At 54.7% G+C, this 17,356-nt stretch overlaps 5 protein-coding genes across 5 annotated transcripts; 1 reads left to right on the top strand and 4 right to left on the bottom strand.

Moving 5' to 3' along the window:
- Window positions 1-845: 845 nt before the first annotated feature.
- G647_00738 (uncharacterized protein) lies at window positions 846-2,762 on the top strand (the record flags this gene model as incomplete). Its single annotated transcript, XM_008724141.1, has 1 exon — window positions 846-2,762. The coding sequence occupies one exon, from the start codon at window positions 846-848 to the stop codon at window positions 2,760-2,762; it is 1,917 nt and encodes a 638-aa protein (XP_008722363.1).
- Window positions 2,763-5,636: 2,874 nt separating this feature from the next.
- G647_00737 (uncharacterized protein) lies at window positions 5,637-7,127 on the bottom strand (the record flags this gene model as incomplete). The annotated part of the gene is made up of 1 exon (XM_008724140.1): window positions 5,637-7,127. One exon carries the CDS (start codon window positions 7,125-7,127, stop codon window positions 5,637-5,639), a length of 1,491 nt encoding a protein of 496 aa, XP_008722362.1.
- A 1,143-nt stretch (window positions 7,128-8,270) lies between these two features.
- G647_00736 (uncharacterized protein) lies at window positions 8,271-8,873 on the bottom strand (the record flags this gene model as incomplete). Its single annotated transcript, XM_008724139.1, has 1 exon — window positions 8,271-8,873. One exon carries the CDS (start codon window positions 8,871-8,873, stop codon window positions 8,271-8,273), a length of 603 nt encoding a protein of 200 aa, XP_008722361.1.
- A 1,785-nt stretch (window positions 8,874-10,658) lies between these two features.
- On the bottom strand, window positions 10,659-12,474 carry G647_00735 (uncharacterized protein; the record flags this gene model as incomplete). Its single annotated transcript, XM_008724138.1, has 2 exons — window positions 10,659-12,368; window positions 12,418-12,474. 2 exons carry the CDS (start codon window positions 12,472-12,474, stop codon window positions 10,659-10,661), a joined length of 1,767 nt encoding a protein of 588 aa, XP_008722360.1.
- Window positions 12,475-13,382: 908 nt separating this feature from the next.
- Window positions 13,383-14,203, bottom strand: G647_00734 (uncharacterized protein; the record flags this gene model as incomplete). Its single annotated transcript, XM_008724137.1, has 2 exons — window positions 13,383-13,546; window positions 13,606-14,203. 2 exons carry the CDS (start codon window positions 14,201-14,203, stop codon window positions 13,383-13,385), a joined length of 762 nt encoding a protein of 253 aa, XP_008722359.1.
- Between the last annotated feature and the right edge of the window lie 3,153 nt (window positions 14,204-17,356).

Genomic DNA, 17,356 nt, shown 5'->3' with positions numbered 1-17,356 from the left:
TCGAGAGTGGCAAGAGTCGCATAGGATATTAAAGAAACCATATTTATTTTCCGAGCAACTTCTCGGGTGTAGTAGATAGAGCTCTTCCCGTAAAATCAAGGTGGGCTGTCACGCAGGCAGGCAGGTCGCAGGCCCCGGCAGTGAGGTTGTGCTGTGTTCGCCGTGTCTCTCGCGGTCTGCTTGCAACCTTGCTTTCTCGAGTCCTGAGCAGTTTCGCCAAAATCTCCAGGAACGAGTTCGGGTCAGCATCCTGTCCATTCACAATCCATTGACAGCTTTGTATTCACACCACACCACGACCAAGATCCTGGTCGGCCGCCGGACGAGAATCCTGACGTCGTTCGAGACGGACCATTCCTCCCGCTTACCGCCGTCACATTTCCCTCCAAGTCATTTCGGCCACAGAGCCCTGGTTCCCTGTTGCTCGAGTCCCGAGTCACGCACAGCCAGAAGACATCATCACGAGGCGGTCGGCGTCTTGTCTCCGACCCTCTTCCCTCCTGGCCGTTTTCCAGACTTTTCCCTGCACCAAATCAACATCTGCTCCGCAACACGAACCCTTCCTCACCTGCACCGAACACATTGACCAACCTCGACGAACCGAGCTCGGGCCTTTCGTAACACCGTCAGAGCCGTAACTTGGTCGACAACTACAAACTCCCGTCAACGCATCGGCGCCTTCCCTGTGTCAAGCGACTGATCGCAGCAGCTGCCATCCCCGGACTGCCGTCAGCGCAGTCTGGCTGCTAATATGAGAAAGAAGACCTTGACGCAGCTGCGACCGACGGTTCACATCTGCTTGGAGAGATAACGGGGTTCTACATTCCAGAGAGAGCTTTGCTCTCATGGAGCCACCTCCACCGCCGCCGCCGCCGCACGGTTCCAATCCTCAAGGCGGCGGCAGGTCAGGCGGTCTTCCTGACGGCAAATATGACATTTTTGTCATCCCTCCACACTCTGCCGGCGCAGGCTTCTTGTACCTCCCGTCTCTCCAGACCCAGCGCAATTCCTTCTTGGCTGGAGTCATCTGCACAGCATCCGCTTTCTTCATCTACTATACTGCTGTGCCTGTGGTCAAAGAATGGCTGTTTAGCACCATCAACAGTGGTGGAACGGGCGTCTTTACCCTGGTTTGCGGTGTTGCAGTGTTGGCATGGGCGCTCGGTAAGACACAGGGTGAATGGCAGGGGCCTGATCCGTCCAGTCGCTCCGGTCCCAGTCATGGTACTGGTGGCCAGGGTCAAGGCCATGCAGGCTATGGCACTGGCTCGTACCCTCACTCGGGCCCTCAACCACCGCCACCACCACCTCACCATGGCACGCAAGCTCCGCCTCAACCACCACCTCAGTCACCGCCTGGAACCAGCAGCCCTCCTCCTCAGTCGTCCTGGCAGAGACCACCGCCGCAGGCCAACACGAAAGCCAATACCACAAATGCGAAGTCAAGCTGGGAAAAGGCAAGAGAAGAGACTCGGAAGAGGGAAGAGGAACGAAAAAGAGCCGAAGAGCTGAGAAAGCGCAGAGAGGAACTGGAGAAAGAACGGCAACGGCAGAAAGAGGAACTGGAGAAACAACGGCTGAAAGCCCGGGAGAAGGAACTACGAGAGAGACTCGAGCGCGAGCTAAAAGAGAAAAGAGAGCGGGAAGACAAAGATCGTCTGGCGAAAGCTGCTGCAGAAGAGAAGGCCGCGGCTGAAAAGGCGGCGGCACAGGCTGCTGAGAGGGAAAGGGAGAAGCTAGACAGGGAGAGGCTAGAGAAGGAAAGGGAGAGGCTGGAGAAGGGGAAGGAGAAGCTGAGGCAAGAGCAAACTGCCCGAAGTGCTGCACAGCGTCCCCCCATGCCGACTGCGGCGACAGAACGAGACGACGACGCATACTCGTTCAGACCCTACGATCGACCCAAGCGAACGCACAAAGCCAACTCGGCGGCTTCGATGTACTCGGAGTCCTCATATGCACCGTCAGTGAGTACGGCGAAAACCACGCCGCCGCCGTCTATGCGTGGACCATACTCGACGAAGGACCCGGAGAAGATCGTGATCAAAGGAGTCTATTCCTTCAACAATGCATTCTCCCGCACCCCGATTGCTCAGCTTGTGTCTGGTCAAGGTAACGTTACCGATGGGCTGATTCTCCGAATCACCACCGAAGGTCTGTTCGTCGACGACGACCTACGAGGCGTGGGCCAACGAGAATGGGATGTCAAGGCTTGGACTATGAAATCGGCAGAGGTATGGTGTCCCAATGTTTCTCCCCCAGGAAATGACCCGAAGACTGCTCCCTGGAGAAGGAACTTCTCCCTTGGACTTGGAATGCATGCGGATTCGAGGCGAGAAACACCTTCACCCTCGCAGGGCGAATCGTCTGCGTTCGTTATCAAGCTGATGAAAGCGTGCGGAGGGGAGTGCAAGGAGTCGTCTCGGGCTCAGGCTCGGGCCTCAATGCACGGCTCTCGCCCTTCGTCTTCTTGGTCTTCTCGTTTCTCACTTGATGTCACCGCAAGCGACCATTCTACCAAATCATCTGATACTGACTGTGCCGTCAAACAGAGCTGCGAGTTATCGGGTTTGCACGTCCTCCGTGCCAGCATACGCGATCAAGAAGGCAAGAAATACGTCTTCATCTTGTCCCAAAGCGAAGGGTGGAAGGTTGCGGTTGGGCTGCAGAAATTACGACGCGGCTCACAGGTTCGCGCCTTGGGCGTCGCGGGCATGCCGATGAATGAAGGAAAGGCGATCCTGGAGAATCTGGGCTTCGTATAGACGGACGCAAAGCCTGGAGGAACATGTTCAGCTGCGTGACCATGCGTTGGCATGCAGTACAGCTCTCTCTGCACAGTGTTTGATATGATCGGTCAATGTTCTGTTTCGAGGATCCGAGCGACATTAGCGAGTTCTGAAAAAATGAGTCCGAGCATCAGCGATGGAGTTCAGATTGGATACGATTGTACAGTCAGTCAGTCAGTCAGTCAGTCGGCAAGCAGATACCTAGGTACGTCCGAGTCGAAGCGACGAAGGTGTTGGATAATGCAAATCTGAAGACATGAAGTGCTGTTATTGTGCGTGCCGGATTCTGATGCTGTGACTGGAAACCATTCCTAGCGTCCTGACATACGGCGGAGACATCCCATCGCATGCAGAGTTGTATGTCGTTGAGTCAGTCAGTCAGTCAGTTGACGGCTAACCTCTCAAGAGTCATCTGCACCGCCCTCGTGAAGAACGAGTCCTGTGCGAAGTATGTAACGTGGCAAAATATCTGAGTCGATCGAACAAGCGAGCCGCTTTCGTACTGTGTACTGTGTATTGTTACCCTGTACAGTACTTATTGTAGGTAGTCAGAAGGGAAACGCGGAACACTCGCCCAGCGAACATTGAATGACCACCCCAGCTTTCCCAGGGATTTCGCTCCATCAAGGTCTTCTCTTCACCGGATGCACAGACCCACCAACAAGGAATGCCGTGACAGGAAGTCGAAAATGATGGGCCATGTAGTAGCGAGGGAAGCGGCAGGTGGCATTGGGACGGCGGGGGATAAGAGGGAACAAGCAAACCAAAAATACGACTCTCTCTCTCTCTCTCTCTCTCTCTCTCTCTCTCTCTCTCTGTCTGTCTGTCTGTGTGTGTGTGTGTGTGCTCGAGTCTCGACAAGAATAGGTGCCTAGGTAATCTATGTCGAAAATGGAGGATCTATACGAGAGTACTCCGTATATGTAGGTATTGTAGACGTGGGAGCTTCTTACAGTACCATAGCAAGTTCCCTTTCCTGGCCATTTCCCCTGCCATTGCTTTTGAAGGAACAATCTGTCTCAACTTAGGCTTGAAGCCAGATCAGCCGAGCTACTCAAGTACTGTGGTTCCATTCCGCCCGGACTAGAGCGACGTCCATTCACCTGAACGTAAGATGGCGCAGTGGACCATAATAGACTCTTTCGCTAATAACCCCTCCCCTCGCGCGAGTCACCACAATTTTCAGTGCAGTACTGTAGCGGAAGCGTCACTCTCGCCATCGCCGTCATCTGCCCCGACGTCTGGATGCTCTGCTGGCAAGACTCCTTGCTCGGGCTTTCGGCACACGACCTCCACGTTCTTAATGTTGCAGCCTCTCTCACTGACACGGTTCTCGTGATCTGCCAGTTTCGGCAACGGTGGCACAGCGGATTCTCTTGCTGACTCACGCCCTTTGACCAGCATGCTCTCAAGCTGCTCCTACCAGCCACCTTTACTCGCTCTTTGCCAAAACTCGGGACCATCGTTGACATGTTCTAAAGTTCGTCATCAAGTTCGCCATAGAGTTTCACTTCTTTCGTACGGGCGTACACAAATGATGCCATATCTGCGGCGATCTGGTGGCAAAACATAGGGTAGAAAGTTCCCATGTCTTGAGGATGGCATCGTGTTCCTCCCAGTAGCCTGCCTGCCCGTCGACGAATGGCCCCGCCCAACCAGTAGTATAACCAGGTCGGGTTCATTAGGTCGGAAACAACAAGTCCATACTCTTCACTGGTTGGCAGCTTCGCGAAAGGATGAATAGACCTCTAACCTGATGTCCGAGCGGTAGATCCAGAAAATGACCGAGTCTCACGTATCGATCTCCATATGCTCTTCTTCGGTGGTGGTGGTGGTGGTGGTGGTGGTGTAACGCGCGCCTCCGCGGAGGCTGGTCCCGGATCAATGCTGGCTTGGCTGCATATGATCTTCCCACAGGACCTAGTCCGGACTGTATAGAGAACGGAGGGCTAACGGTATCCATTTCTGCCATGCCTTGCTCTTGCGAGCGTGGAGACCAATAGAACGGGATACATCCTGGAGTCTCAGTGTTCAGTTCCGGCATGCCTTTGGTCTTGAGAGCGTGGAGACCATGAGAACGGGGTATATTCTGGATAGGATGATCGACCGGTTGAGGTCAATGTCAGAACGCTGGAAGGTGAATGTCGCGGATGAAGGAGGAACCGGAAAGGTCAAAGATGAAAATGGACGGGCCGACAAAGCAAAGGCAGATCATCGAGTCGACAGTCATGAGGCAGTCGAAAGAGCTGCAGTTGCCTCGACCCGTGCTGAGAATCTGCTGCCTCATCAGTAACAGCGGGCAGGGGGCGGATGTTATCAACGCTCCACAAGTTCGCCACTACCCCGAAAGAACTATGGGCAACCCGTTGCTCATCTCCCTGCAGGTGACCCGAGTTTGCGAACAAAGCGGCGCGGCTCATTCAGGTCCGCAGAAGTCGAAAAGCGAGTTGAAGAGAAAGGACGGCGGCCGCCAACCACTGCTTGCCAGACCTCCTGCGGCTTCCCTTAGCGGTGATGAGGATCTTTGCCGTCGTGGAGATGTGGGGGAAAGATTCATGGTCAGCCGCCCTTTGAACATCGCTCTTGAACATCGCTCTTGAACCGCTCTGGATCTCAATGCACCTCTTTCGACATTCGGCCGTGGGACTCCTTGCTCTCATCTTCACATCTCACGCCATGAACCCCAACGCCACTCACACCAGATAACTCACACCAGATAACTCACACCAGATAACTCACACCAGATAACTCACACCAGATAACTCAAGCGCCGTTCCCGCAACCCTCAAACAGTAATCTGAAACCTTTCCCGCAACCCTCAAACAGTAATCTGAAACCTTTCCCACATCCTCAAACAGTAATCTGGAACCTTTCCCGGACCCTCTCCCCAAAGTAATAAAACAGCAGCGGACTCGGCGCTATCAAGACGGCCACGAACCCAAAGCAACTGATCCCCCAGCCGTAGCCCAGCTTGTCAAACAACATGGGCGCAAACAAGGGCACGACGCCGCCGACGATACTCCGAAAGACAGATCCGCCAGCAATTGCAGAGGCCGCATACGTGGAGAAGGAGTCGATGTAGTAGTTCTGCACGCTGTTGAAGACGACCACCTGGCCGATGCCATAGAAATATGTGGCGGCAATGGACGCCAGCCAGTGGACGCGGTATTGCACCGTCCACGCGAACCAGAAGAGACTGGCTGGTATGAGGATGCTGCCCACATTTGCGAGCGGCAAGCGGAATTCGGGAAGTGCTTTGCCGCCGTTCTTCTCTGTGAGTCGGTTGAAGACGGTGTCGATGCGCGGCACCAGGAAGCGGACAGACGTGAGGAAGCCCAGGCCCGGTCCCAGGTAGAGCAACCCGATCTTCTCCGAGCTGAAACTGTACGGCTCCTCCGAGTAGATCTTTTGCATGTTTGTGTAGATGCTGTAGGTGGTGCCGAAAATGAGTGCTTGATACAGGCTCATGGTCAAGACGATGGGCTGCACGAAGATGACAAACGGCCGCTTCATGCTCGCGACGAGTTTCCTGGCCAACGGCCGCTCGTCCTCACCGTCGAAATAATACCTCATCCGCTTCCCGCCGCCCGTGTCATGCCGTTGCGTGAGCTCGGCTTTGCGGCGCGCGAGGAGCACGGGCGCGTACGTCTCCCTGAGGAACAAATACCCGATGCCGGTGTTGATGGCGCAGATGATGGTGAGGATCCAGTAGATCCATCTCCAGCCCAGCCGGGTGACGATGACCCCCCCGAAGAGCGGCCCCAGCGTGGGACCCAGAAGCGGGCCCAGCAGATACCAGCCAAAGATGCCCGCGCGCTGCGACGGCTCGTACATGTCGTTGATGGTGCCCCCGCCGTTGGCGAGCCCGACACTGCCGAAGAAGCCACTGATGGTCCTCATGGCGATCAGCGAGCCGATGTTGGGACTCACGGCGCTCGCCGCCTGCAGCACGGTAAACACGGCAAAACAGAAAATGTAGAGCGTGCGCCGGCCAAAGTCTTCGGACAGAGGTGCCCAGACCAGTGGGCCGAATCCCATCATGATGACGAAGCCCGTCGTGGTGGCGATGACTTTCTGCTCCGTGGTGTGCAGGTCGTCGGCGATCTGTCTGATGCCCGGCGTAAACATGGACGAGGCGAGGGGCGTCAAGATGGCCATCAAGGCGATGATGGCGACGTTGATGAGCTTCTTGCGGCGACCCCATGCTCGCGGGTTCTCCTCGTCGTCGGCAGTGAATTGAACCTGGAGGGTTTCATGGCTGTACTGGCTTGCTGTGTCGCTGTCAGGATGGAGAAGCGGCCGTAGTTCGTCATCGCCGAGACTGCTACCACGCGGTGGCATGACTGTACTGTGGCTGGTTGACTGGAGCGGACAGAGTAATGCCACTCGATTGACTAGCACGATGACTTGGCTGCTTGCAAGTCAGGCATTGGGAGCGCGGGACGATGACTCGCAATTGGGAGCTTCGTGCTGAGATGGAAAATAATTACTGTCAGCGAGTTCAGGATCGCGTGGTCTGGTCAGATGCGCGATGCTTGTCCACATGTATGACGCCGAGACCGAGACCGAGACGCTGATCACGCAGGCTCGACAGGGCAGATGCCACACACGGCGGACCTCGATCCCGGCCTATGCATGGCTTTTCGACGCCGAAGATCAGGCTGCACAACGTCTCCACATGACAATCGGATGCCGAGCGATGGGATTTACAATACAGTAAGTGGTTGCCGTCGAGGGTGGTATGGATCGGAACAGACTGTTTAGCTACAGCACAATCACGGCGGGTGTAAGATTGGGCCGGCTTCAAGTGCATTTGTTAATTGCGCTATCGACACCGGCGTCTTCTGTCGCGGCCATATACGAGGCAATGGCGAAACGCTGTACATATGCACACATGCGATGAACTCTTACACCTTGTTGCTAGGAACAGCGGGTCTACTTCAAACTCGACATCCATCGTTGAGACGTTCTCTGCAGCGGCATTAGCAACAGGATACGTTGTCAGGGGCGGCGGCAGGGCACCCACCAGGACGCTATCTCTGTCCAAGGATTACTTACCGCCAGCGCCACCGTGGCCTCTGTCCGTCTCAAACTGTTGGCGATGTATGAAGTATAGCCACGGACGCTTGTAGAGCGGACCTCGGGGCCAAACAGGCTGTGTCGCTGAGGCGGAGGTCGCTTTGTCCGTTGTACCGGTCGTACTGGATTGATACCCACGTTCCGCAGGGATGTTGCCAGTGCTCTTTCGCTTGCAGTAACTCTGTGGCCTGGCAGATCTGTGCCCGTAGCTTTGTGCACCCGACGTGAAGCGGCATGTGGTATTCGTGGAGAGGAATTTCCAGGCGCCGTGCCTTTGATGTTTGTACCTAGAGCAGACCATGAGCGCAAGGAACAATATCAGGCAGGGTTGCCGATCGTCAATGGCCCTTCACGGCATGCCGTGTCATGTCAACCCTTCGCAAACGGGCCGTGGGCTGTCATGCTCTAGCGCTGTTGACCACGCTCGGTTGTCTGCGTCTCTTGAGCCCCCTTGGCTTCTTTCCTCGCCAGGGTAGTCGCCAGCCATTCTTCAAAGTCTTCCTCGGCGTCTTTCTCCGACCTGCCTGTCCCGTCCACGCCCAGTCCTCCGCGGATCATCCTCCTCGCGTCCGCAACGCTGTTGATGTTGAGATACCAGAGCGTGCCTCCCGTCGCCATCATGGACATGCTGAGCACGTTGACCGTCGCCAGATTCAAGGCCTCCAGAGCTTCCATGGCGCCGTTGACATTTTTGGCCTGTTCTGCCTGATGGCCCGGAGCGTTGGCATAAAAGGCAGGACTTGAAGCTAGCCGCTTCCGTGCAAACGCTCTTCTTGTGATCAGAAGCGAAAAGACGAAGAAGGCGGCGCCAGCTCCGAAGATCACGGCGTTCCTGTTCGGCCGGTCGATCTGTGTGGACGGTAAAGGCGAGGGTTTGGCGGGTTCGACGACAGAATCGGGCTGCTGGACGGGTTCTTCAAGGATTCGATTGTCGGACGCGGCAGACTGCGCCGGCCCCGATGTTGCTGGCGGCTTGGAAGAGGAGAAGAGCGAAGAAAACCACGACATCCTGGCTGCACGGTGGCTTCTCGCGCGGATATGGCTGTATTGGCAAGCTGCACGCAAAACTGATCGAAAGTCTGGATAATGGTCGAACAACAGCTCCTGCGGCGGACGGAATTGCACGAAGGCATATCTGGTCCGCCGTAAAAATTCCCTTGGGAAATTCACAGTGACACAGTGACTATGGAGTACAGACAAAGGACAAAGCTTCAGCGAAACATGTCGGTGCTATACTTTCCTCTACTGATATCATAATACCTATAACCCTGACATACGTCTCGAAAATCGAAGGCAAGTAGGAATCAGCCCCTGCTGGTCTCGTAAATCGCAGAACAGGTTACTCAAGTTCTTTCCACCACAGGCTACTCGTCCTCGGTCCACAATCGGGCATCACGCAATCACGGCGTCCTCAGATACATACCTCGTAAAAGGTGACGGGTACACCGCAAAGCATTTCTCTTTCTGGTCGAACAATCAACTGAACAGGCAACACCGACATCAAATTGGTGCTCCAACATATGCACGATCCGAACCGTGGATGACAGCTGGCGCGGACATCATGCACCAAGCGAGCCTGTCTTCTGCTCTGAAGCACCTTAAGCTTTCACAATCTGGCACTCCACTTACACGTGGCGTCCGCTCGCTCGATTCCTTCGTCCAAGGATATACGGAGTGCGCGCGGAATACGTCCTCGTTCCAAGACATTCCGGTCCCGGGGTACGAGTAACCTTGCAGTAGTGTAGGGTGATGGTGACACCAGATACGAGAAGGATAGGAGAATCGCCCCGCGGTTCTGCTTACAGTACTGACCAAGTGCTCTTCCCACCGAGTCCCCTCGACCAGATCATGCGGCTGGACCGACCATGTCCGGCCGCAAATGCGCAATCGCACCGCTCTCCCGAAATTTGGTGCGCTGATTTTGATCATGACGAGCGGAAGGCGCGCTTGGAGTGCCTGATCGTTCGATGCTGTCGCCCCGGGTGTCGTAAGGCGAGCACCAGCAACGCCTGTTGGTGCCGCCTTTCGAGTCTACTCCTTCATCCAAGGATGTGGTCCTATCAGCGCCACATCGTATCCATGCTGCATGTCCTGCGTGTCTTCGAAAGCGTCACTTGTGACCTAAAGCTCCGTCTTGTTCGTTAAACCCTGCCGGCAAAAATTGCCATCTCCCATCCACAGCAAGACGGGCGATGGCGTCAAGACCAAGACACATACGATGCACCAGGATGCAACCCCCTTCGCGTCCTATGTACATACCCGTAGTCGCTAAAGCAAGCCTCCCATCATCCCGTGTGTTTGAACCTAGCCTCTTACGTCGCCGAGTTTCCCGAACAGGCCCGCGACGGGCCTGAAAGAGTAAATCGACCCTGGACTTTGTCGGCCAGCATATGCATGTAAGAACATTAACCCGCACCTTTGTTGTTCCTCTTTCATGCAAGCCTCTCGGTGTTCGCCAATCAAAATCCTGCAATCGACAGGGGGTTGGTCGATAGCGTCGGATGCGGCATATGCGAGTACTCGTAACGTGTGGAGGCACGCTCCCTGTCCGAATCCATGCAGGGTAAGATTTCCCGGATCACTGTTGCTACACCATAAATTGTGGTTCCAGCTGCGGTCAAGGTGCTTTAGTCCCCATCTCATGGGCGCTACGATCTCGTACTGCACAGGCCTGGCAGGTAGCCGATGCCGACATCATGCCGCCGTGCATAGTTGGGATGACTACGATCGTTCAAAGGAGATGTGAATCAGTAGATACAACTCATCCACGACTTGTCCTGCCGCAGTCACCCATCAGACGGTCCATAAACTATGATTCAGCGGAGGCATCGTTGAGTGGACATTTTTGCACTGCTCAGAGCCCGGGTTTTTCAAGACGCGCGTGCAGTCAGGATATCGTTGAGACCCGTCAGCCGCGAACGAGTAAATGTGCTGGATCCGACTCATTTGACCACGGATCCATGCCAGTTGGCCGGCCCGCAGTTTGCGCATCAGCGGGCCTGGTTTGGCTTTGGGTGACCGCAGTGCCGGGGACGTCAGGAATCCGGCAAGAGGGGTCATGATGAACCAGCCCCCAATTGCTGCTGCGGCTCGCGCGTGGTCTTCCATGGTCATCTCGACCTCGTTGCCGAACGGGTCGACGTAGTTGGCCAGCCGCCGAAGTTCGGCGGGGATGTGAGGATACTCCCTTCGCTCGTGGGGGAAGGTGATCCCGGTCCTGTTGCCCAGGTGGAACGGGATCGAGGCACAGAACTTGTCGACGACCGACTGGATCCGGTCATTCACATGGAAATCGATGTCCGGGTCGACGGCGACGCCCAGATCCTCAAGACCGCTCAAGCAGAGCGCAATCAGACGCAAGGCACCCACGTGCGAAGACCGCGCCGCGTTGTTGACGTGAGAGACGGCGAGCGAGGAATATACGTCGCACATGTTCTCGTACAGTCCGGCTTCACGGATGGAAGGATGCAAGTCTGCGGCCGATATTGAGACTGGCCGCCATGATATCGGAAGCGAATCAGTCCACGCCTGAAACTTCTTCTCCAGGACGAGCGCCTTGCTCAACACAAGCTTGTAGAATTCGGTCATGCTCAGGTTGAGGGCCTCGGGCCCGCCTTGAGCCAGCTTATGCAATGTGGCGAGCTCCACGTTCAGGAGGTCGAGTTTGGCGGACGGAAGCACGGCCGTCGCGTCTGCAAGAAGAGCGGGATCCAACTGTATGTCCTTGCCCGCTTGCAACGAGTAATTAATATGCCGGCTTCTCATGGCATTGAAAAGGCGTTGAGAGAGTGGGGTCTTGAAGTTGTCCTTTCCCCGGTACTTCAGCAAAGCCACGGCGCCTTTTTGGTGGGTCCCCGTGTCCAGAAACTTGACGAAGCGTTGGTTGAGCGAATCGTAAAAGTCGAGCATGAAGACCGTCGCGAGCGTCTCGTCCGTTTTACACTGGACGGGGTCTTCCAGGAGAGCCTTCAGACGAGTCACGGCCTTACCGTAGGCTTCTCGAGCGAGGTAGGAGTCGACATGCCGTGCCATCCACAGGGACGTGACGTTGATGGCCACTCCGTGGATGGCCTCGTACAGGGCCGAGTTGGGCGGGGTGTTCAAGTACATGGGGAGGATATGCTCAATGAAGATATTGGTGCTGGGGTCTCGTGGAGTATTGACATAGTTCGTGAAGAAATAGCAGAGCGACTCGATCGCCACATTCCGCGATGGCTGTGCAAAGAGAGCAGGACTGGCCCAGGCATTATTGGAGATTCGGAAGATGGACGAGTCGACGCTCTCGTCGCTGCTATTGCGGATGCACTCTTCGGAAAGGCGTGACTCGAGACTGCCGTCGAGGTCTTCCGCAAGAGCACATGTCCTCTTCTGTCTTTTTGAGCCACTCTTCTGTGAAATGACAAAGGTCTCGTCCTTGTGGACGGCGTCGAAGAAGTCCCGGTACCCTGGACAGCGCTGCTGTCGCTTGACGCAGTTGCCACACTGGGGTCGCTTCTCATCGCACTATCCGCATGTTAGCAATCGGGTGAGAGGAGAGAGAGCGCAGAATGACCTTGACGCGCCGTTTCCGGCACATGTAGCACCCTCGACTCGGCCCTTTGTACACCATCTTGAATGATCAATGAGGCAGCCCGCGTTGCTCTACAAGCATTGGATAGTTCGCGGGCATTAAACGACGGTCGGCCGTGATTTCTCGTTGATTCAGATACCGGCTTTCACGTCAAGCACACGACCGCATGCTCAAGAGGGGGGAAGGCACAGTCTGTCTGAGGACTGCCAGCTTTATGTCGAACACCTACCGCATCATAGTCACAGGAAGTATTGTTGGCTTCTGGCGGGCCTAAGTGGGAGCTGAATGGTGGTCGCTGCAGGGATGGGAGGAGATAAGTCTTCGTCCGACTTGGCGCAGTGGCTATGCGTCGGTCTGCTGTCTCAAGATGAAGCCCACAGTGTTCATTATGTGATGTCTCGTATATTGCGGGAGACTCGGAAATATACGATCAACTTGACACGCCGAATAACAGAAGGGCAGCAAGGGATGAGCTTCGAGCGGGATTCCCGAGATACACGTATAGTCCTCGGCCTGCAACCCGCACTCGTACGCGTTTCGTGGCTGAGGCAGAAATGGCGCCAGTGCTGCTGCTGGCTTCCCTTAGCCGAACACGACGCGGGAGCGCTACTTAATCAGCCTGATGCCAATCCCCCAAGGCCCCTCAGGGTAACCACTGGTGCTCTAGGGATGCACTACAAACCGGCCCTTGTCCGCACTCGGAGATCACCAGCAAAAGGACGGCGCCGAGGTCCAATGCGCGGGTGGCAATGACTCGAGCCGCCGTCGATGCGGCCTGAGGAGCCTGCGGGTCTGAGTATACGACCGACTGCCAAGGCTTCAGGCAGCACAGTTTCGTGCCCTGGTGCTCATGGCATATTGCAAATCACTCGCTAGCGGATCAATGACACCGTGGTGGAATTCACTTTGACAATTCTATCCATCTACTGGGCAACCACTCCCGCAGCTCACCAAGGCTGCTGGACGTCATTCTGATCCCAGAACTTCCCGCTATAAGTGGCCTTATCTGCTTTGTCAAAGACTGTGATCAAGCCATTCACAGACGCCTCCAATGTGACCGGGACGTCTTCTGGACTCATCCCGGCGTGTGCGGCCGCCCTGTTCCCCATTGCTGTTCCACCCTATGTCAGTATCCCTGTATTCCATATGGTGTTGTCACGTGTGACATACCTGTCTGGACCCAGCCGGGTTGCATAGCGACGATGACGATCCGATCCTCCTCTCGGTGGATACGACTCGCGGCCCAGTTGAGGGCTGTCTTTGATAGACCATAAGCAAGCATAGGCAGTGGATAGTGGTCTTGGAGGCCGTTGCTCCCGATGTTGGAAGACATAAAGAAGAACTTGGGTGTCTGTTTCGAGGCGTCCAGGAGTCTTTGAGTGGCCTGGTAGAGCAGGATTGGCGCCAAAGAGTTGATCTCAAAGTGTTCGCTGATGGTCTCTGGCGATGCCTCTTTGGCTGGTCCAAAGTGTTTCAAGATGCCTGCGTTGGCGATGACGATGTCCAGAGAGCTGACATCGTGGGTGGATTGGAGAAAACTGACAAGCTCGACGGCCGCTGTCCTCGAAGAAGCGTCGTACTCTGCGACCACAATCTTGCTCCCTGGTCCCACTGGTAAGGAGGTCAAAACTCTGGCTGCTCCAGAATCTGGTCCATCTCGGATAGCTGCAATGGCGAGCGTGTTCGGGCGAGAAACATATGCGGATAGCAATCCTTTCCCGATGCCAGATTTAGAGCCTGTGACAAGAACGGTGGTTGTGAAAGCCATGTTGGGGGTTAATATCGAGCGTGCCGGCTATTGATTGATGAATGACTGGAGGTGCTGGATTCCTTTCGGATTGTGCCTGGGTTGGAGTGGTTATTGAAATTACGATGTGAGCACTCAGGAAGTGCGTGAAGTCTTTTGCTCACGCGGCAGGGAGCTGGAATATGTACTCACACAACACCCAGCTGAGAGGTTTCGCATGACCTCGCAACTGGAGATTTCACTCTGCATCGTCCCAATCACAATCTCACCTTCCGTGTATTGATCCTCTAGCAGCTGACCAGAAGCTTTCCAGATCCGGAGCTTGGTCCTCTGAGGTAGTCAATCGATTCATGGTCGACGACATTGATGGAGACCACGAACAGCCCGACTGTTATGCTCGCGGAACCGACGGCAGCCACGCAGTCAAAATGACATGAACGTTCAGAAGTGATAAACGCCTCAGGTTGCGTTTTTGCACCGACTAGGCAGTTTCTCATTGGCTGCCGTCTGATTTCCCAACAGAGACACTGGTCGACTACGGGAGCGTTGTCCTCACCGTCAAGGTGGCGTCGTGTCAGGCTGGCACCTGGCTGCTACAGTATGTGGCATTGCTCTGTAAGCAACGTACATATTGGATAGCCCTACCAAGTTGAACCGTGGATCGTGAGCTGAGGGTTATGTCAATAGCGGCCAGCTGGACTGACACGAGGAAGTAAGGAACAAGCTCGAAATATGAGAAGCACAGAAGCACCAGGTACATAACCCCATGGTCCAACGAGGAAGGTAGCGCGGTCTGAGCCTCTCGGCGTCCTTCTAGCGGGATCGGGTACCCCTGCATCCAATGTGACGCCAGCCTTAGGCGTGCCTAGGCGTGCCTAAGCGTGCCTAACTCGACTCGCTCGGGGGCCAGCACAGTACATGCGGAGTACAGTCCATACCTACCAGGTAGGTACAAATGTACAGTATAGGAGGTAGGTACCTAAGTACCTGCGCTGATCCGGTGGCACCAACTGTACCGAGTACGGAGTGTCTACTTCCTGTCCACGGTACTTCGTGTTCTTGTTCATTTGCTCTCATAAGTATCTTTTCCAAGTGGACTCCCGCAATGAAATATTTCGACCTCGACGTATCGTCCGCACCAACTACTACACCTGATTCAGCGCCCTGCCTAAGAGTCTGCTGCTCGGCCTGATGGACAGGGGAACAATTCTCCCCCAGGCTCGCGCACGCACTCCTTTATATGATGAACTGACTCTCTATCGAAGAGGCAGCTCCAGCAGCAACCTTCCTCCGCCAATCCTGGTGCAGGCCCGAGTTATGGATGCTGTCGCCCACGTCACTCTGCGATGATTATCGAGGCATCCCGCACGCCGAAGTCTCGTCTAGTTACCTTGTCAACCAAGAGCCTCAAATGGCTTCGAGACGTTCTGAGTTGACCACGGCATGCTTGCATGGAGTCACGCAAGCCCGCACGCTATGAGCGGGGATCATATTGACTGTAGTACATTTGAGTGCTGACAGTTTATTGACTGTATAGAGAACATGTGCCAGGCTTATCTCCGGCCGACTTTCTCACCTCATGGTCAAGGACGACACAAGGCTGGAGAGAACACCCGGCCATGCTCCTATTTCTTCTTAAAGGTAACGGTATGTTTCTCTACTCGGAAGAGGATCCAGAGTATCATTTTGATGGAGTAAACTGCCAGAAGCGAGAGGCGGACCAGGCTGTTCAAAGAAAGCACGGAATCAGTGGTACTGAATGTCCTCTCTCAGTGCATAGGGGAAGCCTTCAGAGTGTAAGCTGAAACCGATGTTGGACAGGCACTACTAGGCACAGGCATGTCGCACAATTGTTAAGGTGTCGCACAGTATGTTCGCTAATGAAACTACTGTACAGGACGACGCCCATCCCACTTCATTTATCCCATCGCGCTTCTACTGAAGTGTCGCATTGTCTGTTCACTTATGGGCCACAGCACAGCATAGCACAGCGTGGCGTCCAGCCCACTCCGCTTGGCAGATCACAATTCTATCAAAGCGTCGTCCAAAATAAACCTTGGCAGGTGGTGTTTCTGTGAAAGCGCCGTGCAAAGATCCCGCTTGGCAGATATCGACAGACAGGTCAGGACAATCAAGCCAAATCTGGTCGAATCTGACTGGATCTGACCAGATCAAACCAAATCCGACCAGATCTGACGGAGATCTGACGTCGCAGTTTGAGGAAAGTGATATGCCCCTTTTTGGTAAACATCGGTAAAGCTGTGGGTGCTGGTGTTAGTGGTGGTGCTGGTGTAGGTGAGATGTTGCTGTATGACAGAGCTGTCCTTGTTCACGAGGTATGTACGTACATATTCGATATCTACGTCTATACGTAGGCGTGACGGATACATGGTAGCCACATACATGATCCAGTACCGTACTGTAGATGGATTGAAGTAGATTTAGTTGATAGGGGAGATAAAGAGACTGGCGAACAGCCAGCCAGACAGTGCGCCAAACAAACAGAAAGAAAGAAAGTCAGCCAAACAGACAGACAGCCAGCCAGGCAGACAGACAGACAGACAGACAGACGGACGTATAAGAATTGTCGCTAATTACACCGTCTCTTGGCTTTATGTTGACGGTCATGTGTCGCTATATAGTTTCATGGTTTTATAGCATATATATGTAGTCACGCCTTGTCGTTGCTACTAAGTTCCTTATATCGTACGTTATAGACACCCAACGACGACAAAGCTCCTCTTGAAACCAGCCTTAGCCAGGCACACTGTAGACTGAAGGCTTTGGAAGTCCACTCACAGAAGATGCAGGTGGGGAAGAATCAGAAGCACAGTCAGGTCACGTTCATGGTCGACTTCACGGTCACCTTCACGGTCACCTTCACGCTTGTCTGGGACTCTGTCTGGGACTGTGGGACTCTCAGTGCCGCGCCGGTGGTGCTCCGTATGGACTCCTCTACTGGACAGATTGGCGACAAAGTCAGCGATCAAAGTCAGCGATGAAGAGTCACTGCTGCTGGCGTAATTATGTGTTTGGCTGGTTTAGATGTGTTTGGCTGGTTTAGATGTGTTTGGCTGGTTTGACTGCATTTGGCTGGATAGTTGGCTAATGTGTATGACGATGCTACAGTATCAATGAAACACTGGACTTTGTGGGTGTGGTATCGTGGTCTGT

The sequence above is a fragment of the Cladophialophora carrionii genome, assembly GCF_000365165.1.
Source record: "Cladophialophora carrionii CBS 160.54 unplaced genomic scaffold supercont1.1, whole genome shotgun sequence".
NCBI classification, from domain to species: domain Eukaryota; kingdom Fungi; phylum Ascomycota; class Eurotiomycetes; order Chaetothyriales; family Herpotrichiellaceae; genus Cladophialophora; species Cladophialophora carrionii.
Note: the sequence above shows the minus strand (reverse complement) of the source record. Positions and strands in the feature narration are given on the sequence as shown.